The 27,175-nt window shown below is 36.2% G+C and overlaps 1 protein-coding gene across 1 annotated transcript in view; it reads left to right on the forward strand.

Moving 5' to 3' along the window:
* The window catches only part of LOC124532349 (protein timeless homolog), a 53,947-nt gene extending 26,977 nt beyond the window's left edge, over nucleotides 1-26,970 (forward strand). The window contains exons 10-22 of the mRNA XM_047107233.1: nucleotides 3,576-3,656; nucleotides 4,485-4,591; nucleotides 5,704-5,757; nucleotides 8,858-8,924; nucleotides 11,171-11,411; nucleotides 13,848-13,996; nucleotides 15,629-15,723; nucleotides 20,113-20,319; nucleotides 22,089-22,244; nucleotides 22,828-23,013; nucleotides 24,800-24,996; nucleotides 25,707-26,145; nucleotides 26,875-26,970. Of these exons, the coding sequence (XP_046963189.1) occupies nucleotides 3,576-3,656; nucleotides 4,485-4,591; nucleotides 5,704-5,757; nucleotides 8,858-8,924; nucleotides 11,171-11,411; nucleotides 13,848-13,996; nucleotides 15,629-15,723; nucleotides 20,113-20,319; nucleotides 22,089-22,244; nucleotides 22,828-23,013; nucleotides 24,800-24,996; nucleotides 25,707-26,145; nucleotides 26,875-26,927 (2,032 nt within the window). The 3' untranslated portion in view covers nucleotides 26,928-26,970. The remainder of the gene's footprint in view (nucleotides 1-3,575; nucleotides 3,657-4,484; nucleotides 4,592-5,703; nucleotides 5,758-8,857; nucleotides 8,925-11,170; nucleotides 11,412-13,847; nucleotides 13,997-15,628; nucleotides 15,724-20,112; nucleotides 20,320-22,088; nucleotides 22,245-22,827; nucleotides 23,014-24,799; nucleotides 24,997-25,706; nucleotides 26,146-26,874) is intronic.
* The last annotated feature ends 205 nt before the right edge of the window (nucleotides 26,971-27,175 follow it).

Raw genomic sequence — 27,175 nt, forward strand, 5'->3', positions numbered from 1 at the left:
TAGATACCTCATACATAAAAATTCGGGTAAATACAAGTTATTGAGGTTTTTATCTAGAAATGTCGCGCAACCTGCGACCTGGAGTTAGGGAGTTAATAGTGTTGACACCCCCCGCGTCGTAAACCTTATAAATCCGTTGATCCGACGCCAGAACTCTAGTGGTATCGCATTTGCCGTCCTATTGGATTATGAGAACATTAAACTTATCTTTGCTAACACGTTTGTGCATTGTATTATCTCGACAGGCAAGGATGACTTCCTGTGTAATGTCCCACTTCAGGCGAGTTGTCATATCCGCACGTACATACTGGCCCTAAGAAGTATATCATACTTATTTTATACTGTACCAACATTTATAGACCTATAGAATACAGTACTGACGTCTGGAATTATAGACGACTAGTAACCGCCCGCGGCTTCTTTTAAGGTGTTGGTTAAAAAAGTAGCCTTTGTCCTTCCTTGGAGATCAAATTTGCTCCATACCAAATTTCATCATCATTCATCATTCAGTTCAGCAGTTTGGAAGTGAAACAGCGCCAGAGAGACACTTTTATAACATTAGTATAGATTGTGTGAGACCACAGGCAAAGCTGCTATTTTGACAAAAGACATTGACAAAGCCTTCCATAAAAATGTATTTCATATATTCCCATCTAGATAAATATAGGTATGCATTTTTCAGTCGATTGTTGTCGGTCGTGACTGCCCCGAACAATGCGAGCCGAAATATTATTTCGCGTCCATTAAAATCTCCATTTGACTAAAAATCTAATAAATCGAGTAAAGTTTCATCGTTCAACGTATCGCTTGTGCAAACAAAAAGTATGCTGAATTCCCTCCGAAGTTTAAAATACGAAAGACGAATCTACATTCAATTTCATTAAGAAAATGCAATGGATGTGCCATTAGCTGATTGAATTTATTTTGACGCGCAGTAAATTCAGACACCGTTAAAATATTTTTGTGAAGTTTAAATTGTATTCAGTTTAGAGTCGCGAAAAATTTTAAACTATTTTAACATATGGAAAACATTTTTGGTATTCAATCTAAACTTAATTTAATTCGTGACAAATCTAACAGCGAGAACCAAGTTTTAAATAAAACAGTTAATGATATTAAAACGATATATATTTCATTATCAAATTGTCTAGAAACCCAAGCATCATTGAAGTTCCACTTACTTATTTGTGTTAATAATTCATCTTATGCTCAGCAATGATGGGAGACGTCGGAGACACGTGTGGTAAAATTGCGCCCAAAAACAATCATCGAACAGTTATTTGTCTCAAATTCAGTAAGACGTATTTATTAACATAAGAATTAAAAACATTAAATGATTGAACATATACAAATATGAATTAAAAATATTTGCGGTATAAATCTTGACCGCGTGGAATGGTGGCAAGAACGCTAGCAGGATTTCCCTTTTGAATCGCAATTCCGATCCGCTGGACTAATATCGAACTGGTCCTGTCATATACTATGGATGATGCTTTTTGCACCGCTACTCCAAGGGCCAAGTGTTTCAACAGCAAATGTGTCAAAAACGTGACGATGTAAGACGTATTTCCTTACAACGTCCTAGAAGAAAGACAACTAGTAATCTCATTTAATAGGTCAAAAACCGCCCCAGGTTAACAACGACAAAACATATATTCGTCGCTATTGGAAAAATACATATAAAAGGAATATAAGATAAACCATTAATTCTTATATTTACAAAGAATATTCATCTCTTGTTTTATCCTTTAGTGGCTAAGACGCTGTTTGAGATATTAATATCTCTTGGCTCCGAGCCTGCCAACCTCAGTTAGTTGAAAGAGTTTTGTTCAATAAATTTTACTTTTAGCGATGCTATGTTACCAACTTAATATTTCGTTTACTTTGAGTTTGAAAAGTTGTATAGATACTATAATAAATAAGTCATCCTAATGATCAAATTTGTACGACTATGGTAATCATTTTGATATTGCCTGCACTAGGGTTTCTCCATAGCTAATGACTTTAGACATATATTGTCCACTAACCGAACCTACAACCATCTTATGGATAGTGACTACTACCGCCCACGGACATCTTCAATACTGGGAGTTTAATTACTACCCAACCGTAGATTGGGTAGAGGAATGTATATCTTTACGATGAATGGGTCTGATAACATTTCTAACTTCTTAAATTTAGGCTAATACTAACATAATGGCGTTGATCTCTATCGTTCTTCTCCATATCGTTGATCTAGGCAATCACCAAATACACTAACCTCTATTCACATTGTTCATCTATAGGAATAGTCTTCGTTGTCGAAGATATTTCGCCCGCATTTCGATGTAGAGAACACTCTCTTGACGTGAGGACTCTAATAAAAAATATGATTGCGATTGAAAACCAGCGTTTATGAAGTTAACATACATATAACATATCGAACATACATTTTTAGGAGTCGCTTCATAGGCATTGTAAACGTAATAATAATATTAATGTCATAATCAAACCGAGATGGCCCAGTGGTTAGAACGCGTGCATCTTAACCGATGATTGCGGATTCAAATTTGTATTTATAAATTCATCTCCTGCTCGAAAACATCGTGAGGATTTGCATGTGGAATTTCATAGAATTTCTGCGACATTTGTATTTCACCGAACCGCATTGGGACAGCGTGGTGGAATATGTTCCAAAACCTTTCCTCAAAATGGAGCCTCAATCGAGCAGTGGGAAATTTACAGGCCGTTGTTGTCGTTGTATACTCAATCCGTTCAACTGCTCCTTATCATTGGAGCTTTTTGAGTTCATCAAAGTTCTGGCGTCAAAGTAAATAGCCGGGATGCTTAAGAGATTTTGTATAAAACGTGCTTAAATTTATTACGCTTAAAAGCGGCTCTTAGCTCTTTGCCTGTCTAGTCTAGACGCTGAATTTCGACTATGGGATTGAAGCGTAAAAGCTTTGTAAATTTATAAAACTTGACCGATGTTTCCTATTCTTGTCGGTTCTTCGGGATACTTTTCTTTTTTTTAGTAGAATCTACTTTCCGAATGGTGGCTTTACCTTTAGTACGATTTAAAAATGAAGATTTAAAAGTTCTCATAAGATCTTACTGAAGTAAATTTTATTTTGAACTGAAGTTATTGTGTATTGTACGTATTGTGAATACCATTCTAGTTTGAGTTAGTATTTTATACACTTGCGAAAGAAAAAGTTTTTATGTAACGTTGATGTTAAAAGATTGACAAAAATGTTTTTAGTGTTAGAAAACTTTTATACAATAAATACACACTAGCTAGCAAAACATTTTTAGGACTTTCGTGTCTCTCTCTAAAATTGAATCTTTGTTAAATTGTAACAATTTAGTAAATTGCAAACAAGACTATTTTTTTAATTTTCTGTACTGGAACTCTTTAAAATGAGACCATAAACGATATATTGGCAACAATTTTTTTTATGTACAGCTATCGTCCCATAGTCAATGGGAAAACGGCTCTCATTAATATTTAAGATTTTTGTAAAAAACAAAATTCAAATTAAAAACAGATCCCTTTGTCCCTTTTATATATTTTCAAATATATATTTTTTTCTTAGGGAGGATTGCATGAAGAAGATTCAGAAATTGATGCGCGATCACAAGTATGAAGACGCTGTCGGCACGCTGCGAGCCGCCAGGTGAGTCATATGTCTTATAAAACAAGCTATTACAAATTATAATCACTGCGTATTATAATTACATTGTGTTCTATTATACCAAAAACCTTCATAACATAAGTCATTGGATTAGTTGTATTTAAAAACAAGCCATAATTACTGAGCCACTTACGAACTGAAAATGACCATAATTCATCACGTTCTCATTGACAGCCATAATAAATGTATAAATATGCGTTGGATAAAATTCAGAAATATGTACAATGTAATGTAGATTACTTAATAGAAAACTTCAAAAAAGGTGGCAAAATTAGTATAGTTGAAGATTCAAAAGTGCTTGTAAAAGTCTACTCGAGTGAAGTATATTTTGATTAATCGTAATTGCAGCCTAATAAATAGATAGAGATAGCCCAGTGGTTAGAACGCGTGCATCTTAACCGTGATTGCGGGTTCAAACCCAGGCGAGCACCGCTGATTCATGTGCTTAATTTGTCTTTATAATTCATCTCGTGCTCAACGGTGAAGGAAAACATCGTGAGGAAACCTGCATCTGACAAATTTCATAGAAATTCTGCCACATGTGTATTCCACCAACCCGCATTGGAACAGCGTTGTGGAATATGTTCCAAACCTTCTCCTCAAAGGGAGAGGAGGCCTTTAGCCCAGCAGTGGGAAATTTACAGGCTGTTACTTTTTTTTCTTTTTTTTTTTTGCAATTACTGTATAATTTATTTATTCTTTGGTGTACAATAAAGAATACTTACTTACTTTACTTACTTGCCTATGTCCAGCAGTGGACAAAAACGGGCTGATGATGATGATGATGATGAAAGATATGTAATTATTCAGGGAAGTGTGGCCCGAGGAGGGAATATTCGGCGTCACCGGTGTAACGGAAGACGAGGAACTCGACATGCTGGAAACCATTTATAACACGGACTTGGGCGTCGAAGTGGGTGAGTGCACATTATATACCGCACCTTGTTTCGACGGAACTTATAATAAATTATCTACAATGTTTACTTTTTTATTTTATATAATAGGTAATGAGCCAATGGTAAGTAAGCACCTTCGTTCATAGACAGTGCCGTACGTAATATGGTGTGTGGTGTGTTATATGTTTTTGTATTAGCTGTGCCAATGACTTTTTAAACATGCGATAATTTGATATATAATTAAAGAATAAAAGTAACTATTAAGCTTAAGTTAGTCCTTATATCAGCTATCAACCAATAAAGTTTTGTCAAAATCGGTACAAGTGAAGTTCCGGATTACAGACTCAATCGCATTACTGTAAGATTTTACAGTCCATCAGATCGTATCTGCAAATATTCTTACATTATTACTTTATTTACATGGTAACTTTAAAGCGTTCGAAAGATTAATAGTAGTAAAGTAGGGATTCAAATATAAAGTTTATTCAAAAATTATATAATAACATCGCATCGGACATTATTGACACATGTCTATTGCATTGCATTTCACGTATTTGTGTCATTACATACATACAAATTCTTACTATAAAAATATATGTTTTAAAAAAACATATTAAAACTAATTGGAGGAAAATAATATTTTAAGAAGCGTACTGGGCGGCATTATAAAAGTATTAAACATAAGTCCCAGTAAGTCAATAGTGATCAGGCGCGTCGCGTTGTCCTTTGCTTTTATTTTTCAGCTCAGAACGTAATTAAATACTAACAATGTCCGAACAATAATGATATCAGTGAATCTATACTTCTATACTTAATATTATAAATGTGAAAGTATTTCTGTCTATCTGTCTGTCTATCGTTCTTTTTACGACCAAACATAAGAAGGTAACTTGAGGAAATTTGTTATGAAGCAAACTTGATGTCTAAGAAGGACACAGACTATTTTTTTGCCAAACATATGACAGCCAACCTCCTAAAACGCTAGCGAAGTCGCGGGCCACAACTAATATTTAATACGAAATATACATACATAGTTCCAACAACCCAATATTTTATTTTAGGGTAAATATTTACGAATAGATATTTCATGAGATGATGATGATGATGATGATTTCATGAGATTAATATTTCAGATACAACCATCAATGAGGAAGAGGTGCAAGAGAATTCGGAGTATGAAGATGATGGTAAGTACACATTACAGACAGTACAAGTTACAGAAAAAATCCACTAAAAAATATTTTTATACCACCGGTTCGGAAAAATATCCCGGATGTAGTCCGGTGAATTTTCCATTTTTTGGGAAATTGACACCAGAGACCATAGACATCGGCGTAAGATGTATTACTACAGTCTATCTATCGAATCATCATTTTTCTCTTCAGCGTAGGTTTCCTCGCGGTGAGAACGCGGACACGAGTTAAAATACATTAATTAATTCAGCTAAGCTACAAAAACTCGAAACATTGACGCAAATTTGCAGCTCCAAATTTTCCTATAAGAATCCTTTCTGCATTTATAAGCTGTTAAAAGAGAATAATGAAAATGAAGCCTGTCAATCCCCCCCCCCCCCGTATGTCATAGACGTTCAATTTATTCACATGATGCGTTAATATCGGGTTTTGAACAAACGAGTAATGGATAGCTGTTCCGTTGTCTGTGTAACCAAATCAATATGATTCGATGATCTTCACAACAAACCTGAATAGGTGTCTTCTGAGTAACTATCGAGTCGAGAGTCGAGATCGCCCAGTGGTTAGAACGCGTGCATCTTAGCCGATGATTGCGGGTTCAAACCCAGGAAAGCACCGCTGATTCATGTGCTTAATTTGTCTTTATAATTCATCTCGTGCTCAGCGGTGAAGGAAAACATCGTGAGGAAACCTGCATGTGACAAATTTCATACAAATTCTGCCACATGTATATTCCACCAACCCGCATTGGAACAGCGTGGTGGACTATGTTCCAAACCTTCTTCTCAAAGGGTGAGGAGGCCTTTAGCCCAGTAGTGGTAATTTACAGGCTGCTGTTGAGTAACTATGCCTCAACTTTTACTATCAAGTGTAAATACAGTCAAGTGTCAATCCATCTTAAAATCTTTATTAATATTATAAATGTTTAAGTAACTCTGTCTGTCGGTCTGTCTCGCTTTCATGCTAAAACTACTGGATCGGATTTTAATGAAATTTGGTACACAAATAGTCTAGAGCCTGAGAAAGGACATACCAGTGTTCTAAACAAAAAGGTCTTAAATCAATGTAAATAAATCTCTGTTTTCCTCTATTTAACGCTAATTCTTTCCAATGCCCATTTGCTTCTTTTTGGTCATCTATACTTTAGATTATCTATACTAGTATGCTAAATGTGAAAGTAACTCGGTCTGTCTATATGTCTGTCGCTCTTCCACTACCAAACCGAATTTGATAAAATTAGGGACAAAGCAAATTTGTACTCCTAAGTAGGACATAGGCTACTGTTTTGCCTAGCACTTGACAACCAAAGCGAGCAAATGAAGCCGCGACCGAAGCTAGTCATCCATAACTTCAAAATCTTGAAGATCAGTAAACTATAATATATTAAAAAATTAAATCGTTAAAACTTAACTACTTACGCTGAAAATATTAAATTAACGTCGCACTAAAATTCGACCGTAAAATATATTTTTCTTCGAGCTTAATAAACTTTCGTTGAAAAAGAAAAGACTCGTACAAATGGCGATACAGTAATATAAAAAGACGATTAAATTATGAGTTTATAATTAGAACAAAAAGAAATGAAACCGGGAATCCTGGAAATTCATCGCATCCGGATAATTCCGCATTAAAGCATCGCAGGCCCGCCGCGCTCGTTAGACGACGCTCGCACTAGATTAAATTTTACTACTTATATAAAATTACTTCAATATTATTACGAATCGTTAACATGTGTACGTACTAATTACAAGTAACAGTTTTACCTTCGAAACTTTAACGTTACAACAAAAAATCATATACGTGTTACAAGTTTGAATTGTATGTTAAGTTACTGGGTTCATTAGTTGGTTACCTGTTAACTTCCAGTCAGGACATATTTCATAACAGCGACAACAACCGCCTATGTATTTTCTACTACTAAGCTAAGGCTTCCGCTCCCTTTTAGGAGAAGGTTTGGAACATTTTCCAAATTCCAAAATTCCAACACGCTATTCTAATGCGGGTTGGTGGAATACGCATGTGGCAGACTTTCTATGAAATTAGACACATGCAGGTTTCCTCACGATGTTGTCTTCACCGCCGAACACATGATGAATTATAGACAGCAATTAACCACATGAGTATTCAGCGGTGTTTGCCTGGGTTGAACCCGCAATCAGCGATTGTAATGCATGCGTCCTAAGTACGGCCACCTCGCCTGTGGATATATTACATACATATGTATATAGGTGAGCTGAGATGGCCCAGTGGTTAGAACGCGTGCATCTTAACTACTTTACTTTTATAGTTGTAGTTGGCTAACAAGACGTATTTTTAAATGTTGAAAGAGATAAATTGAATTTAATAAAAGCAATTAATGACTAGTTTATTTTTGTTTGGCACATGATATGACCCTTACAAAAGAATAATAATATTTAATAAATTAAGAATATTTTTCTGTGAACAAATAACCGTTAAGATCGTGATATTTGGATCAGTATTTTTGGAGATATAAAATGTTTGAATAAACGCGTGAGAAATATTAGAAAAGAAGCTCAGGGGCATGTGAAAATTACTTGACGTGTGTTCGTTACCTTAGAAATAGATTGTCCGACTGAGCAAAGTCCAAAAAGTGAAGGTTGCTAGATCATTCTATTCGTTCAGTTGGTGGATCTACAACGGAACTTCGTTCGCAATCTGTGGGGTTTTTCACAGGATATTTAAATATAAATAAATATGAGACAACATCACATACATTACTCTGATCCCAATGTAAGTAGCTGAAGCACTTGTGTTATGGAAATCAGAAGTAACGACGGTACCACAAACACCCAGACCCAAGACAATATAGAAAACTAATGGTAATCTACATCGACTCGGCCGGGAATCGAACCCGAGACCTCAGAGTGGCGTACCCATGAAAACCGGTGTACACATCACTCGACCTGGAGGTCGTCATTTCTGACGTTATTTTAAAAATCATGAAATTTACTAAAACTAATTCTTTGAGATATATCATGGGATTATTTATCTTCCAAGATTAATGAATTTGGCTAATGTTTAATTACAAATGGTTCTTCACGTTGTTTTATGTTTTTGTTCTGAACAGAAGAAGGTGAAGAAGAAGAAAGAAGTACGTCCGTCGTGGAGACAGATTTCGATTTCCAAGATTACGTTCTAAGGTAATATTCTTATTTATATTTATGAAATGTTTAAAACAGCTTATAATACTATGTACTAATGGAAGTTTCTCTCCTTCCAAGAAATTGTTGTTTAATACTTAAAAAGCCTCTGTAGAAACAAATTATATTTTATATATGATAATGACAAAGAATTCATAGAATTATCTTTGAAATTTAAAAAAAGTAAGTAAGCTATTCCATCCACTTTAAGTAGTAGTGCCACGATATACATATAGTGCCTTTCGGTTGTGTTTGGACCGCCCGGAAAATATCACCGTCTTACATAAAATGGGCGTAAAGTGTTTCGTCCGGAAGACTAAACAAGACAAAATTTGGTCTCACTAGAAGTACTGCTCTTACCTCTTGGCAGGTATCCCCAATATTAGCTTTCTTCGATTTGACCGTATCCAATGCAGAGCAATTCAAATTATCAAAGATCGAGCTCTTTCTGATCTGTTCGATCCTTTGGCTTTGGGTTAAAGTTTTGGATCACTCTGCACCTTCTAAGAAATTTTCCACTATTACTTAATCCCGACTGAATTTTACCTTCGGACCTCTCGACGAAATTCGAAGTTTCACCCGCACTTAGATATCCGAAAATCGATAACAGCGCGACTTTAAACACTTTTCCTGCCTCGCACAACCACTCTGGAACTAGCTTTCGCCTTGGGAACCTTCTAGAAATGAGCGTACTCTTCTGCCTTAAATGGTGGCAACTTATAGTATTTTTTCAGTGAGTCAAAGCGCTCAGAATTTTATTAAAGGCTAGGCTCCATTGAAATTAACAGACCGATCGCACCTCAAAGTTCCAACGAAATAGCGGTAAAAAAGACAACCAGCAACGCTCAAAATTAGCCACAGCCGAAATAATAAAAACGTCTCAGGAAAAAAGGGTTAGCGTCGCACTTGTCCAAGAACCCTATACAGGACGGACAGATGAGATGAAATACTACCCTGGTACGAAAATTATCCAGTGCACTTTGAACCGCCAAAAGCCCGTCAAAGCCGCTTTAGGCGTTTTTGGTGACAGGTTTGAAGTCATCTATGATCCTCAGATCGTTACAGAAAATACTACGGAAGTATTCATGTAGAGGGGCCATGTTAGGCTAGATTTAATATCAGGCTATTTCGAGGGAGACCATGACTTGCACCCCTACCTAACCCAAATTAGGACAGCCACTCAAAAGTTCCCAACCAAAGATTTCCAAGGGGCAGGAAACGAGAATGCTTAGAGCCATTGGTGGGGCAGCTACTCCGAAAACCATCGCAGAGAAGAATTCCGCGCTGTCATCACGGAAATGGTGGGTCTCATAATAGACCCCAAACTCACCTTCAGCGTACATTTGGCCGCTCCCTGTGCGTTAAAAAAGGCGTCAGAAATTTTCAAACAACTAGCAGAAGCAGAGGTGTCATAGAGAATCAATGAAAATATTGTCAGAACCGTCTACATGGCGATTATAGAGCATATCGTCCTGTACGCGGCTTGCGTGCGATCTTCTTCAGCAAATAAATTGATGTTAAAGAATAAGGTAAACTCCCTGCAAAGAGCTTTCGCCCTGTAAATATGAACTTAAACTTAAAACTACTATAAACTTTATTCAAGTAGGCTTTTACAAGAACTTTTGAATCGTCATTTATCAATTAAGTGAAGCTACCACCGGTTCGGAAAGAACATTATACCAAGTAGAACCGACAAGAAACTCAGTAGTAACTCTTTTCAACATCTAAAAAACACAGTCATATTAGTTAAATTCAATTATATATGTATGTAATGTATCCTGCCTGAAAGTTAACAGGTATTAATTCCACACTTTTTTATCATCTGTAAAATCTTGTATCGAATAATAATAAGTCTTTTTTACAAAATATTTGAATTTAGGAAACGGCAATGTTAAAATTTTTGCGGAATTTTAATATAGAAACGGATACCTTGCCCCAAGAAGGTGACTTTACGGAATCGGAAACTTGGCGTTATAAGCTTATCCTTACTTCTTGTGCATTTACAATGATTATCACTGATTTTATCAAAGTGGTCAATGTTAATGTGAATATACATAATATTGTTGCAAATATATTGTTACTAGACTTACTAACCTTTTCAAAATCGGCCATCACTGTGTCCTAATTAAGCGGATCTGAGCGCCTGCAGCTAAAATAAGCGGCACAGAGAACGGCCCAGGGCCCAATTCCTGGACCTGCTAATCCATGATGTCGTATTCACCTCTAAAAATGGTCGCGCGGCGCAGGTTCTGCCACCCGCGTGTGGTGAGCGCGTGCGCTGGTGTGTTGGCGCGCGCGGCGGGTGGGGCCGGGGTGGGGGGAGGGGCGGGGGGTAGGGCGGGGGGAGGGGCGGGTCGCGCGGCGCACTGCGCGCTGAAGCTGCTGCATCGCGTGGCGTGGGACTGCGCGCGCCCCGCCATGCTGTTCCAAGCCTCACTGTTCCTCGTGTTCCAGCGCGCGCTGCACAACCCCGCGCCCCACCTCAAGGTATGTAATAAAACTACTCACGTAACATTTAATTATTTCAGTATATTAATTTATCACTTGATACAATATTAAGTATCCGCTTAATATATTAAAATTAACTAGTCTTCACCACTATTCTCACAAGAATGTCCTTTTTTTCTTTTTCGTTCCCAATCAATCCTCTTGTGTTCTTTTTCTCGTGCCAGGCGGTACCAGTCGCCACACCACGCCACGCCACCCGAGGAAGGCACGGGCTTGCACCAATATGTTTTCGATAACCGAATCAATAATAATACTTAAAAATGTTATTTAATTTAAAAACAACGTATTTAAAAATGAAAGCAGTACTAAATATTATTACTTCAATTAAAATTATTTAAAAATCATGACAGGTACGACTCCGCCCGAAGCGACGCATGAACTAGACTAGGCTAGGTTGTCTTGTGGGATATTGCCGTGTTAATGGGATCTTGTTTTTGCTAGAGTTAATCTGAGACAACATCACATACATTACTCTGATCCCAATGTAAGTAGCTAAAGCACTTGTGTTTTGGAAAATCAGAAATAACGACGGTACCACAAACACCCAGACCCAAGACAACATAGAAAACTAATGATAATCTACATTGACTCGGCCGGGAATCGAACCCGGGACCTCGGAGTGGCGTACCCATGAAAACCAGTGTTAACACCACTCGACCCCCGTGGTCGTCAGTTAAATCTGTTACATGATATTAATAATGACTAAGCCAAATATTTTCAATAAAGTGTAGAATTTATGAAGTTAGGCCTACCCAAAAATACTTTAATATCTAAAACGCTTATCACTATCAAATTGAGCAATTTTGCTTTGATATGAATTGTAATTGGTTGATAGCGGTCGATGACGCAGTAGCCGATCGAAGCATTCAATATGAAGTTGGATTTGCTAATTTGAATTTAACGACTGTTTTGAAAAGTAAAGATAAGTCAATTGTAATAAAACACCAATATTATTTTCTAAAATCCAAATCAGATAAACCAAAAAATTGTTGGCAAATTGTCCTTAGAATATTGATCTATCTACTCTTATGACCAAAAGACTCACCACTACTCAATTCAACGGTCAAATGTAATTATGATGTGTTAAACTCATTTCAAAATCATCATTTAACTCACGTGCTAACAGATGAAGGTAAAAGCTTGTAAAACGAAGATTCGCGTAATTTTTGGAACAGCCATATAAACCACTACGTCGTAGATGTCTCATAGTCGATTAAGAGTCATGTTATAATAACGTTTACTTCAGTGAAAATTCAGTATATTCTGGTTAGCAAGCCAGTGAGCAAACCAGTCAAAGCCAAAATCAAAAGTCAAAAATCTCTTAAAAATAAAGTGCAAACGACATCATAGCTCCCATTATTAAAACTGTCACCTATGCTAACTTTGTTAATATTTTAAATTACTAAGTACACTCAATTGTTAGTCCAACATTGGTAAGTCTCGAAAGTATTGGGCATCAAAAGGTTCATTAATTAGTCCTTACTACGAAAACATACCCAAACCAGTTGGTTGACTTTGTTTCATACAATATCCTGCAGCTCACTTATGTGGTTACGTTTAGTACAACATTTATTACGCAAAGCCCGCCCCGACCGCTTTATCTAAATAAGCAGAGAAAATATGCAGAGGGGAGGAAATTGCAGGCAACAGTCTAGCCAATTACCAAATGTTGACGGAAATAGAACAAATCTGAACCGAGTCTGTGGTGGAAAACGAATTAGCGGCTCGAGCCGGTGGAGAATTGATTCGCAATCTTATTTCGTGCTAGATAAGCTCTGCGGTCACAGCGTCTTGTATTTGAAAATTTATTCGATATAAAACGCCCGGGAAATAATATCCGAGTTGCAGATGAAAGGTTCTTAAGGTTGGTGCTCACTGTGCTCGCTGACTCAGCGCTCTGCGCGCCTGCCAAGTATCGTCCGCCGCTGCGATGTCTATAGGGACGTCTCCATTAGAACTTGTATGTGAGCAGTACACTTAATGCACGAACTGCCTTAATACGAACTTATTGTTTTCGACTGTTTTTCTTGTACGAAATCTGTTAAACTAATTTAGCCTTTCCTACAAAAATCAAAGTTTATATAATATGACCTCATGCTGTTTTGTCTTTTATAAGCTTTTATTTGCCACTATTCATTAGTAGAATAAATGTATTATAAAATATTAACAAAAAAAGTAACCGAGTTAATTTTTTTTATTTAAATTTAAATGTGACCCAAGCGAAGAAAATTATTATCCAAAATGGGTATAAAAATTAAAACCTTCTTTTGATTCAGATGTCCTCCTTATTAATCATACTTTATATCATTGCTGTTTTTTTGTGTTTAAATGATCTAAAAATATATAGATATTTTTAATCTGTCTGTACGCCATATTATTTTTTATGAAATAATCATCATAAAAAAACTTTAACAGGAACTGGAGAAGTTCGCCATATTTATTCTAAGGAAATTCGCCGAAATAGCCTCCAAGAGCAATAAAGTTTTTATCGAGCTGTTATTTTGGAAGAACTCTAAAGACTCCGTCGAAATCGAGCACGGCTACGATCTCTACCACGACCAGAGGTAAGTTTAACGCAAAAATTAAACAAAATGTATCTTTCCAATTGTTTGCAAATTTTGAATTGAGAATCTATATTTTATGTATTAATATGTACAATCAGAGTAATAAAACCTTCGTCAGTTTTCAAATTCATTCCTTTAATAAGTCTTAAAATCTTAGTACCTTTTGAATCTAAACCTCAAATAATTGCGACAGAATATGTCATTTTCTCTGTGAAACAGATATTTACATCTACATTTTATATATAAAATAGATCTTAAGGTGACGATAAGATAAAATTTTCTTGCCCCGACTACACAATATATAACATAGAAACAGTAATGGTTATAGCGATTTAAGTATAGGACCGACCCTAAAATCTAAATCTATATTCTATATTATAGCTAATGTTAGTAATACGAATGTGCCAGAGACATTAAAAAATATAATGACATAAATAATTATACGCAAAAATCTGTTGACGGTAATAATCAAAGAGTTTATTTGATAATAAAAGAAGATTTACAGTGTATTCAAATACGAATTAGCACGAAGTCTTTTTTTGTGTTTAGGAAATTATTTGTAATATCTGAGACGACGATAATGGTATATTTGCATATTGTGTATTATCATTCCACTGTGTGTGAAGCGTGGAGTTTCCAAAAATTCATAATTGTAATTCCTCTTTACTTACTGTTGCTTATGAGGAAATTCCAAGAAGATAAATAACCCTTCAAATTTAAACTCGGATGCTGTCTGGTTATAAAAATATGCAGGAACTTAAAAAAATATACAACTTTATGTTAAACGCCAGAGGCACGGACACGTTATTATAGATACAAAAATAACAATAAAAAATGTGTATGGCCAAGGACAGTGGCAGTAAGTAATCCTTCGTCACAACATGAAACAAAGTAATAACGAAAATAAACCCGATTCAAACGTCTAATAAATAAAATGAGCAATTTTCTAATTCGTAAAACAAACTCAATTACTGACATAAAGGAAGTTATTTGTTAACGAACAATTGTTCGAGGCGCAATTATTTTCAAATGATTGACAGTTAAATACTAAACATAAACCGAACAGTGAAATTCAAATGCTCCCCGCGGCCCCCGGGACCGGAACGAATTTAATCAGGACAGGGCAAAGAAAATAAAAACCTCATTTGTAAAGTTTCACTGGCTAAATTCTCAATTAGTGTCAACCTCGATTGTGGACGTAATTCACCTGCAGTACCGTGACCTGCCTCGTCGTTCCAGCTAGCTTATCAAATCGTTGATTCCGATATTCTTGGTTCTAATCCCGAGTCGGGTATTAAGTTGTTTCGTTGAGAAATTCGTAGCGTCCAATCCTGCGATTATAAGACGAAGAATTGAACCAAGGGCTATTCTTTGCGAATTTCCTCAAACAATTTTATTTTGTTGGTCCAACCTTATATACTATCCACTTAACAACTTCTCATACAACCAGTAAACACAAAAATAATTAAAATACGATGATCGTGAAATGAAAATATGAACGTAGAACGGAAAATTGGTAACGTTCCATTAATATAAATGGAACGTATCCTCTAAGCAGGTAGTAACTCTGTGGAAACGTCAAAGTTTTAACTCGGGCGAAAGGTTGAACCATGATTAATTGTCCGCCGACAGAGATAAGCCGGGCCGGGCGCTCTGGACGGAGGAACAAGAAGAGGAACTCCGGAGTCTGTACATGGAGAACGTGGCCAAGCCGGAAAGTGATCAGGGTGAGTGTGCAGGGTCATTAATTTCGATTACTGTGTCAGTTTATCTATACAATGCATGCACATCTTTATCGAACACATGGATCTTTTTTCTTTTTTTTTTATAGTTGTTTTGAGGAGTTTGGTCACATAGTGATCATGTCACTCCTGTAAAAGCTAAAATTTTTACTATATAATTGAGTTTCTACGCTTTAAACACATGGATCTTTATCAAAGCAATTTCAGACTCTGACACCTGTCAGTCACATTTGATGCTGAATCTAAATTAAAAAAAACGAAATAACTCTCACTGATTAATCACGAAATCTCAGAAACAATAACAGCTACAAATTTGGCAGGTTCCTTCTAGGGTATAGACATCAGCTATCTATATTAATATCAGGGTTGAAAGTTCGTGTTTTATAAATTTCGTACGGTGATCGAAAACATCGCCAGAAAACCTCCATAAGGAAGATTAATTAAGTGAAATTCTGTCCCCAACCATATGGAACGACGTCCCACAATCCAGACTTCTCTATAAGACGAAAAGAAGTCTTCCCAGTCGTGGGACACTTACTTAGCTAATAATTGTCTTTATTAAACATATTTTACCGTCGAAAATACAATACTGTAAAATAGAAGGAGTCCCCATCACCACCCGTGATTGTCCATAGAACTAAGTATCAGTTGACTAAAATATTTTGCAGTACCATAACGCCAATCGAACAATAATACCTCTACCAGTTGAGAACTAATCACCCACCCACTAAAAGAAAAATTATCTTCAAGAAGAATCAGAATGGTTAGGTTAGGTTAGAGCTAAACAAAGAGGTTTCCTTAATATTACAGGTAATTAATAATTTTGACGACCTCCGTGGTCGAGTGGTGTGTACACCGGTTTTCATGAGTACGCCACTCCGAGGTCCCGGGTTCGATTCCCGGCCGAGTCAGTGTAGATTATATCATTAGTTTTCTATGTTGTCTTGGGTTTGGGTGTTCGTGGTGCCGTCGTTACTTCTGATTTTCCATAACACAAGTGCTTTAGCTAATTACATTGGGATCAGAGTAATGTATGTGATGTTGTCTCCTATTTATTTATTATTTGTTTATTATTTATTTATTTAAAGTACCAAGTACTATCGTATCTAAACAGAGCTATATTTCTCTCAATCCAGTCGTCTAGTAGGGTTTCTATAGACCGGTATAAAAACTTACCTAGTTCGCCGTCCTTCAGTGTCTTTAAGTAAGACTTTTTTAAATAGAACAAAACGCTGAAAAGTAACTCATTTGAATGCTTCTGTCTCGAGATGCTTTCGCTTAAAGTTTATAAGGCGACGCTCCCCTTATCTCTCGAAGTGCTGTTGTGAAAAATCTAAAGAAATACAGAAATAACTCTTAGTAAATATCTTTAATTAAAATTATAAAATATTGTAGCACTTAGTTTCTTCGTGCAATGCTGGCGTCTTTGCTAAGACAATCTAGCGCTTATATCAATGGTATAAAGTTTAAATTACAGTAAGTTTCTTAACTTTATATATTATCTTCGAATCACTATAGAAATAGTTCGTTTCTATATTTTTATTGTTTATATTTTCATCGCGTACTCAAATCTTATTAAATTTTAAGCTTTTTAAATGCAGTTTTTACGACTAATCCCGGGGCTTACAGTCAGAATGAATAGATTATCGTTCTCAATTCAGTTGTATATTTTTTTATGTTTGTTCCATCGGAAAACTATCATATATGAACTGATTTGGAAAATATTATTTTTATATATTCCGTTTAGTTCCATTTGAAATTAAGGATAAAATACCTCCCGAAGGGGGAAAAATACTAATACATTTGATTTTGTATTTAATTAAATTTATTTAAGTTAAATAATATAAACATTATCTTCATATAAACAGCTAATAAATATAGGCGCTCGATTCTCATAAATCTGACATTTAATTCAACCCAAAGTAATGATTAGGTGTTCAAATTATTTTGATTGGTCATTTCACTTAATAGTTCGCTGAGTGTATTACATGCTGACTTCGATTTAGTTTGGTATAATTTATATTATTGCTAGATACAATATGCTGACTAATTTTGATATTCTGGTGTATACACCCCCTATAATAGTCTGTTTAAATTTAATCGGACGTACTACGCATATGTCCCACTTTAGTTTCTTCTAGAACCTATCTTGTATCGATACATACTAGTAGTTACCCGCGACGTCGCTCTCGTTTGGGGGTGTTGGTTGTTATGTGTTAGGCAAAACAAGTAGCCTATGTCCTTTCTTGCAGTTAAAGTTTTGCTTCATACCAAATTTCATCACATTCAGTTCAGCGGGTTGCCCGTGAAAGAGCGACATACAGATGGACAGGGCTTTCACATTTATAATATTAATATAGATTATTCCTTTCTTCATTAATTAAACGTATATAAGACTAACAATCGTCACGAATTTTTCGTGAACATATTCTAACTAAGGAGTTCTCCCGTTTAGTTTATTTATTTATTTATTCACTTTATTGCACAACTATTTAACAAAAAATAAATTGAGCAAAAGGCGGGCCTAAAGCTATATAGCCTTATCTACCAGCCAACCTTAGCACGTGCAAGAAAGAGCGTACAGTAGATGCATAAAGCCATCCTTATATTGAATTACAGTTTACAGTTTAAAATAATGTTCGTACTAAAATATAATTTTCAGTAAGCAAATGACCCAGACGTCTGATAGATAAGAATTATTATTTGAATATAAAATTACTAATCAACTTATATTTGCCTCGAGACGTCTCGTTTAAATGAGATCCAAGCGTTATTTTAATTAAGTTGACTACATTTTTATTTCTTTTTCTAATAAAGATATGCTATCTGAAGGGAAGTATCGTGCATCGTCTAATATCACTACATATTATAAAACAAAGTCTCCAGGCCTCGCCTTGTATGGTCGCGATAAATTCCAAAATTACTGAACGGATTTTCATGTGGTTTTCACTAGTAGATAGAAGGAGTCATAAGGAATGTTGAGGTATATAATTTATTAAGGTTTTTGGGTAATTAAGTTGAAATAAAATGACAATAGTTAAACATGTCAGAAAAAAGCAACAAAAACATATAAATAAAAGGCGGGTGCGGCCGAGACGGGCCGCTAGTAATTACACTGTCTCATTGGAACTCTCACTCTTCCCTTGAAATTCAGTAAATAGTATAAAATTCATAATTAAGTTTGATGCCTATAATAAGGTTGATGAGTGGTTAGCCTTTGTGCAAACCGAACTGGGAAAGTACCAACCACTCACATATTTTACCGCCAAAGAGTAATATTTACTGATGTTGAGTTCTAATTTTAACAGTAAATGAGCCAGTTTATACACAAACAGCATATCTTACAGCGCCAATTTCTATGGATAATGGTGACCACTTGCCATCAGGTACCCCATTGGTCAGTTCAGCTACACATGACTGTATTCTCATTGTAGTAAGAGCAACTGTTTTGCGGTAGAATATCCAATGAGTATCCAGACTAAGGTAGAGAAATGATTTATCTATACATATAATAAAATTGGAGTGCCTGTTTGTAATATTTAAATAGCCCTTTTTTACTCAATTCAAATGTATACACGGTACATATACCAAAAAACATTTTTTTATAATTTTTGTCTGTCTGTCTGTTTGTTCCGGGTAATATCTGGAACGGTTGGCCCGATTTTGACGGGACTTTCACTGGCAAATAAATGATATAATAAGGAGTAAGTGAGACTACAATATTTTTTTTTTGTTAAATTCAAACGCCTAAAGGTCGCGAGCACAGCTATTTCGATATAAATATAAAATAAAGTTTTCACGTGAACGATTTTCATTCGTGTTCAGCGTAAACAAGTGAGAATCGGATTCGCGTGAAGAGGGTCGCTAGCTATTCAGTTTCCCCAAGGAGCTTAAAGGCTCAGGACTTCGTTAAATTAATAAACTGGTAAATTGTAAATGTGTAATTAAAATTTATATACCTACTCATAATTATAGATTCACCTATTATTCATCTCTAGTAAAGTTTCAGTTGGGTAGTAATGTCGATTTTCGTATTCTTTAAATACTTTTAAGTAAAAATATTCGTAAAAAAATATTTGGCTCTTGATTTTTTTACTGAACATTGATATCAGTATGGGCTTTGGTTATTGGTTATGAAATTTGGTCACTCGTTCTGAAAACCGAATCAAATGCGTACTGAGAAAACAGGTTGTTACAGGACATACTATGGGATCAATTTTCTCTCTCACATACCACCTTATCCCGTTTTACGGAACTCTAAAAATGGCTAAAAAGATTTTTATGCTTTAATTACAAAATTTACAGATTCCGTACATTAAATTATCTATTTCCTAATTATCTTAGTGATCTCCAATTGTAATATTCATTACACAGATGTAATCGACTGGATTTTGGACAATTTGATCGACCAAACTCGCACCAGGAGAAGTGTCATCAAGAAGCTGAAGGACTTGGGACTCATATTCAAAGCACCAACTAAGAAGAGTAACAGAGAGAGACAGGAGAAAGTCTCCAAGGAGTTCAGTGAGGAAGAGGATAGCCTTCTGGCTGAGCTTTGGAAACAATACCAGGATTCACCAGGTATGTTAACAACCTGAATTTGAATATTTTATATACTACCTGAATATATTACCTGAATTCAATATTTAAAAAATGCTTATATTCTGACGACCTCCGTGGTCGAGTTGTGTATACACCGGTTTTCAAGGGTACGCTCCGAGGTCCCGGGTTCGATTCCCGGCCGAGTCGATATAGATTATCATTAGTTTTCTATGTTGTCTTGGGTCTGGGTGTTTGTGGTACCGTCGTTACTTCTGATTTCCATAACACAAGTGCTTCAGCTACTTACATTGTGATCAGAGTAATGTAGGTGATGTTGTCTCATATTTATATTTATTTTTTGTGTAAAATATTTAATGGTATAAAGGGCAAACTTAATGCTATATAGGCATATATGTCTACAAATGTTTTGATAGAATACGAATAAAGAAACACACTACGACATCGTTAGCAAAAAACTTTAGATTAGATTAGATTATATTAGACCGCAAAGTATAACTGTTAGGCGAAAGACTGTCGAATACTTGTTACCTTGGGGTGAGCAAAGTATCTGGTTAGTTTACAAGCAAAAAACAACATCAAAAGATAACAGTACACTTTCATCTAAGTACACATTAAAACGCTTAAGTGAACGAGTTGATCTCGCCATAGAAACACGGATCGACTTTACAAGGAATTTGTATTAGACCATTCATCAAAAAACGAATCCTACATCAATTCCTCGGACGAGAACGTTTTCATATAGAAAAAGGTCTAAAAGAACTCCAAATGAATCAACGAGATAAAATATTTCACTGATAGGGATGCCACGTTTAATTATATGTACATTTTGTCCAGCTGTTATCTTAAAATTCATTTCAAATTAGTTTCTCGTTTGATGTTAAATATTCGTCTGAAAACTAATTAATTTCGTTTCTCTTAATTTATTTTGAAGAATTAATTCAATTCCTTAATAATATTTGTGTGTAATTAGTATATATTATCTTTAATTTACTATTTTATATGATAAAAATTAACTGTAGTGTAATTGCCGGTGGAAACCCTGACTACCTACGATTCTGGGACAATACATTCATTTAATATTTTATTTTCATCTATTTTACTGACTTTAATTCTCTCATTTCCACTAAGCGTTGAATTTTTTCTTTTATATTTAATAGTAAGCTTTTTGAAATATGTCTTATGTAGTCAAGAGTAAGGCAGACTTAAGATTAATTTATATAATTCAAATTTCAGTTTTGCTTAATTTTAAAACACATAGATTCTAAATTGATTATTAATGCGAAATCGGATTTTGTTTTTAACGTTAAGAAGTAACTAAGAGCTCACGATGGATCGTTAGAAATTCTGTATAAACGTTAACAGGGGAACATAAAACGGTATCGAACATTTGTTTAGCCGGAAAATAGTTTAGTTATAATTTTAATACCTGATCCGTTTAGAATACATATTGATATAAATGGTGAAGAGTTGCCCCGATTCCGTAGATCAACAACAACAACAGCCTGTAAATTCCCACTGCTGGGCTAAAGGCCTCCTCTCCCTTTAAGGAGAAGGTTTGGAACATATTCCACCACGCTGTTCCAATGCGGGTTGGTGGAACACACATGTGGCAGAATTTCTATGAAATTTGTCACGTGCAGGTTTCCTCACGATGTTTTCCTTCACCGCTGAGCACGAGATGAATTATAAAGACAAATTAAGCACATGAATCAGCGGTGCTTGTTTGTGAACCCGCAGTCATCGGTTAAGATGCACGCGTTCTAGCCACTGGGCCATCTCTGCCGTAGATCCGATGGGGCTGATAACCGCTCGAATGCCCCGGAAGCGATCGAAGCGAAGCTTTGTGGACAGAATGCTGGAATTGGGCATTGTACGAGACAGGAGCGAGTGTCGCAAGAGGCGCCAGAGGAAAACTAAGAGCTCGGGAGGCGATAAATCGCACGGTGAGTTCCCAGACAATCGAACTTTATCCGCTGTCCGACTTCGTATTGTCGTACTTCCCTTTTATTTCCGACATATTTTCATTTACGAACTCCCTCTGCGAGGACTTGTTTTCAATTCGTCTATTTATTATCTTGTATAACTTTGCAATTACTTGTTTATTTTTACTTCGTGTAATGTCTTTGCTTGTATGTGTGGCTGTGTGTTTTGTGAGTGCTTGCTAATTCTCGCATTAGAAAAACGCTAACATGATACTTATAAACTTTCATTTTATTGTTTACTATAGTCCTCAGTTCTCCCAATGTTTTTAAATATGAATCAGTATTTTAAAGGAGCTAACTAAAATTCAATTTGATTGCTTCTATACTTGTAAGACTGGACTACAGACTAATTTTTGGACATAATTCATATTAACGCCCAATAAGATGTTCAGAAAAGAAAATACACATACAAAATGACCTTGAATGAATGAGTATGTCTGTAATACTTATATAAAATACAAAGATACACACACACACATATATATATAACTGTTTACCTTAGCATATACTCATATAAATTAAAACAGACCTAAACATTTTTTAGAGAGTTCTTCGGAATCTGAAAATTCGAGTTCCGATGACGAAAATGAATCTCGACCACCACTACGTACTATTAATGTTAAACCCAAAAAACCTTCGAAGAAGAAAGAAAACAGTAAAACTAAGAAGGCCGTGAGTGAATTAAGTGCCAGTGAAATTGCAAAACTGTTGATCCAAGCTGTCGATAGTGGTGAGTGTTTAACTGTTAAATGGTAACTAATAATAGGAAAACTCAATACAATTACTCAGTTTAAATGGTGGTGAGTGCATTTGAAGTGTTTAGACCCAACTCCCTATCGTATTTAACCTAGGGTCATAAAGAATATGGTCCAATAAATGAAATATGTCAATTATTTATTTATTATTGTCAATATTTTACTTGGTGGTAGGGCTTTGTGCAAGCCCGTCTGGGTAGGTATCACCCACTCATCAGTTATTCTTCCGCCAAATAACGGTACTCAGTATTGTTGTGTTCCGGTTTGAAGGGTGAGTGAGCCAGTGTAACTACAGGCACAAGGGGCGTAACATCTTAGTTTGGCACATTGAAGATGTAAGGAATAGTTAATATTTCTTACAACGTCATTGTCTATGGGTGATGGTGACTTACCATCAGGTGGCCCATATGCTCGTCTGCCAATCTATACCATAAAAAAATCTTTATTTGTATTTATAAAATGTTTAATAGTGTCATTTTCCAAAATACATGTATGTATCAAATATGTACCCGCTACCTTGCCCTGAAGCAGAGCGGTGAGCACGAAGCAATTTGTTTAAAATCATATAATCCTTTACCCAGTGGGATATTCAGTACTGCTGCTACTTAATTTTAAAAACTATTGATAAATTAAAACTGACTTTAGGTAAAGACTTTTTTTTTGTTACCTATAATCTAACAGTTCGATTGTAACTTTTATATAGGAAATCTGTTATTTCTTTGTATTCAAGTCAATGGCACGCCGATAGTTCTCCAGTGCGAGTGACGTCACAAACATAAGACATAATATTTTGAACATTTTATTTCATTTAAAATGATATCTCATTCGAATATTCAATTATCGTTGATAATTCTAAAGGGCCGTCAAATTAGCTTCGTTTAAAAACATCTCATAATCCCCGGTGTCCGAGCTTTCAGAATTTACTTCCTTGCTTGTAATAATTTCTAAAGAGGAAAAATCCAGCTGTACGTATAAATGGCCGAGTCTTCTGAACTCGACCCAGTTACACCGGTCCTTAGAAATGTCTGTTATTTCTTCGTATTAATATTTTTAAAATAATGTCACTGGCTTAACGCGCTCGGAATTTTTTTCTCACTTTTAAATGATAGTGATGTCACAAATAGGTCACCTAAGTAAGCGATCACCTACGGACAAACAATTAATTATAGTACGACACAACTTGATGTAGCATCGGCAAAATTCATTTATTTCTCATGTGAATATGATCTTTACGCAAATGTAATAACTTGTAACATCATATGACCTAATACATTCGTCAATTTGACGCGTCGATTTGCATGCACTTGCTTTCTCTGACGCGAGACTCTATAGCGACAAATAGCGTCGAATGGTGCGATAGGGAGCTATTTCCGTTGGTCGTGTAAATCGGCAGTAATCGGCTTTATTTTCACTTCATTGCATTTTCCGATGCTACATCTAATTTGTGTCGTACTATACGTTAATGTTTACCGACATTACACTTAAAATGTTCAGTTTCTTAGACATATATTAGGACATTTATGATGTCTTTCGGTACTATTAAACCAAAGGGACTCAAGATCTATGTATAACAAAACAGTGTTTCATTTAAGAAATAGAAGCTGGTCAGGTGACATTTTTATCTTTGTAGAATATCTAATTCAGCATTTGTTTCAAATAGTATATACCATTAATAAACTCTGTGGTTTATGAATAGATATAGAGGATAAAGGTTTCGAGTTTTATAAACATTATTATTTATCGATCTCGATCCTATATCAGGTTTGACAGAAGCCCTCAAATGGCTGGCAGAGAATTTGGAAGAAGTAGCTCTCGACCAAGAAGCGGAAGGCTTCGACCCCGAGTCAGAAGGAACACCTCTCGTGCCCATCTCTAGCGAGTCTGTGGAAGCGATGGACAATCCACTGTTCGTGAAAGTGTTGAAGAGTATAGGGATTGTACCGCCTAGTGACGAACAGGTATAAAAGTAAAGTAAAGTAACAGCCTGTAAATTCCCACTGCTGGGCTAAAGGCCTCCTCTCCCTTTGAGGAGAAGGTTTGGAACATATTCCACCACGCTGTTCCAATGCGGGTTCGTGGAATACACATGTGGCAGAATTTGTATGAAATTTGTCACATGCAGGTTTCCTCACGATGTTTTCCTTCACCGCTGAGCACGAGATGAATTATAAAGACAAATTAAGCACATGAATCACCGGCGCTTGCCTGGGTTTGAACCCGCAATCATCGGTTAAGATGCACGCGTTCTAGCCACTGGGCCATCTCTGCTCGACGAACAGGTATACTCAATAGAAAGTTGATGTTCTGTGATGATGATGAGTTCCTGACTTATTTTAATAATGCAATTTCTATATCAGTTTCAACTGCGCAGGAGATTTCTCAATATGTGTTCCCAAACTTAGAAATTTTCTCTTCTTCCATACACACATAATTCGGTGGTACTATAATCTGACTGATTGCGCTTTCTATAGCTTAGATGAGCTAAGAGATATTTTACATGGAGCTTAAACTTAGAAACTTGTTATCCATGGATTTTTAATTGACATAACAATGCGTTAACCCATACATGTTTAAAGAATGTCTTTAAATCGATTTGTGCATTTGTCTCTCGTGTTCTAACTTATTAAGGGTAAAGATCGTGAAACTTGAGTAACAATGTTTATTTCAGGAAACATATTGGAGAATACCGAGTAGTATACACTACGAAACGATACGCAAAAGGCGAGAGATTGTCATGAAGGCTGTCAACAAAGAACTCCTTGTAGACAGCACCAGCGATACCAATGCTGAGAATAATGCTGAACCCACACAAGATAATAAACCCAGAGACGAATCAAGCGACGACGATGACTTGTTCGATGCTCTAAGGAAGATGCGCGATACGAGCCCTCAGACAAGCAACCCGAAAAGCAATATCTCAAGCAATATTTCAAGTCGCAAACGTAATCGCAGCTTAAGTTCCGATGATGAAAATGATCGAAAGATGCAGAAGATCGATGAAGATGACAGTGAGGATATTCTGTCGTTCGCGAAGAAGACTCTGCAGTGTCACGACTTGCCTGACACCGAGGAACTGCTGGCCCACTCGGACCACGACTCTGACAGCGGTAACGACACTACTCCTTTATGGGATATTTATGTTTTCCTAACCTTTCCTCTCCTTTTATTGCTTTGGAGCCCCAATGCCCCCTAGAATAAGCTACCACACATGGGCTAGAAATTCCTTAAAATTACACTGAATTTTTTCTCACGATGATGTCATGCAAAATGTTATTATTTTTAACTTTGATTTACAAGTGTTATATTGAGTCGAGATGGCCCAGTGGTTAGAACGCGTACATCTTAACCGATGATTGCGGGTTCAAACCCAGGCAAGCACCGCTGATTCGTGTGCTTAATTTGTGTTTATTATTCATCTCGTGCTCAGCGGTGAAGGAAAACATCGTGAGGAAACCTGCATGTGACAAATTTCATAGAAATTCTGCCACATGTGTATTCCACCAACCCGCATTGGAACAGCGTGGTGGAATATGTTCCAAACCTTCTCCTCAAAGGGAGAGGAGGCCGTTAGCCCAGCAGTGGGAATTAACAGGCTGTTGTTGTTACAAATAACTGTGCTACATTGAAATTTCGTCAAAATCGATCCAAGAGTTTACGTGTATTAGTAGTCGTATTTCTTTTGTGACTTGCAACTAAAATCAGCTCAAACTTGCGCTGTCGTTTTTTGCATAACTCGCAAAAAACGACAGCGCAGCCGAGCGCCGCTTAAAAAAGGGGATTTAACTGTAATTTGACGTTTTAATTAAAAGAGAAATATGAAAGTGATCTCGTTGCAGCGCCCGCCGCGCCGCGCAAGGCGCGCCGGCGGGTCATTAGCGACTCCGACTGAAGCGCCGCGATTGTTTTACTGGAAGAACTACTTTGAAATAAACTTTCTATGCGACTTCGCTTGTTTTATTTCCCATTTCCCATCCCATAACTCCACCATCCATCTCCACAATCCAAGGTCACTGAGCGAAATGAGTTCTAAGTACGTTCGTGTAGAGCGCTCCACTGGGCTGGGCTTATACGTGTGACATCAGATGATATTCATCTGTTTCATGTACAATGGCAAAGAAAATCAAAATACCTGTCGTA

The sequence above is a fragment of the Vanessa cardui genome, chromosome 9 (genome assembly GCF_905220365.1).
Source record: "Vanessa cardui chromosome 9, ilVanCard2.1, whole genome shotgun sequence".
Lineage (NCBI taxonomy): Eukaryota > Metazoa > Arthropoda > Insecta > Lepidoptera > Nymphalidae > Vanessa > Vanessa cardui.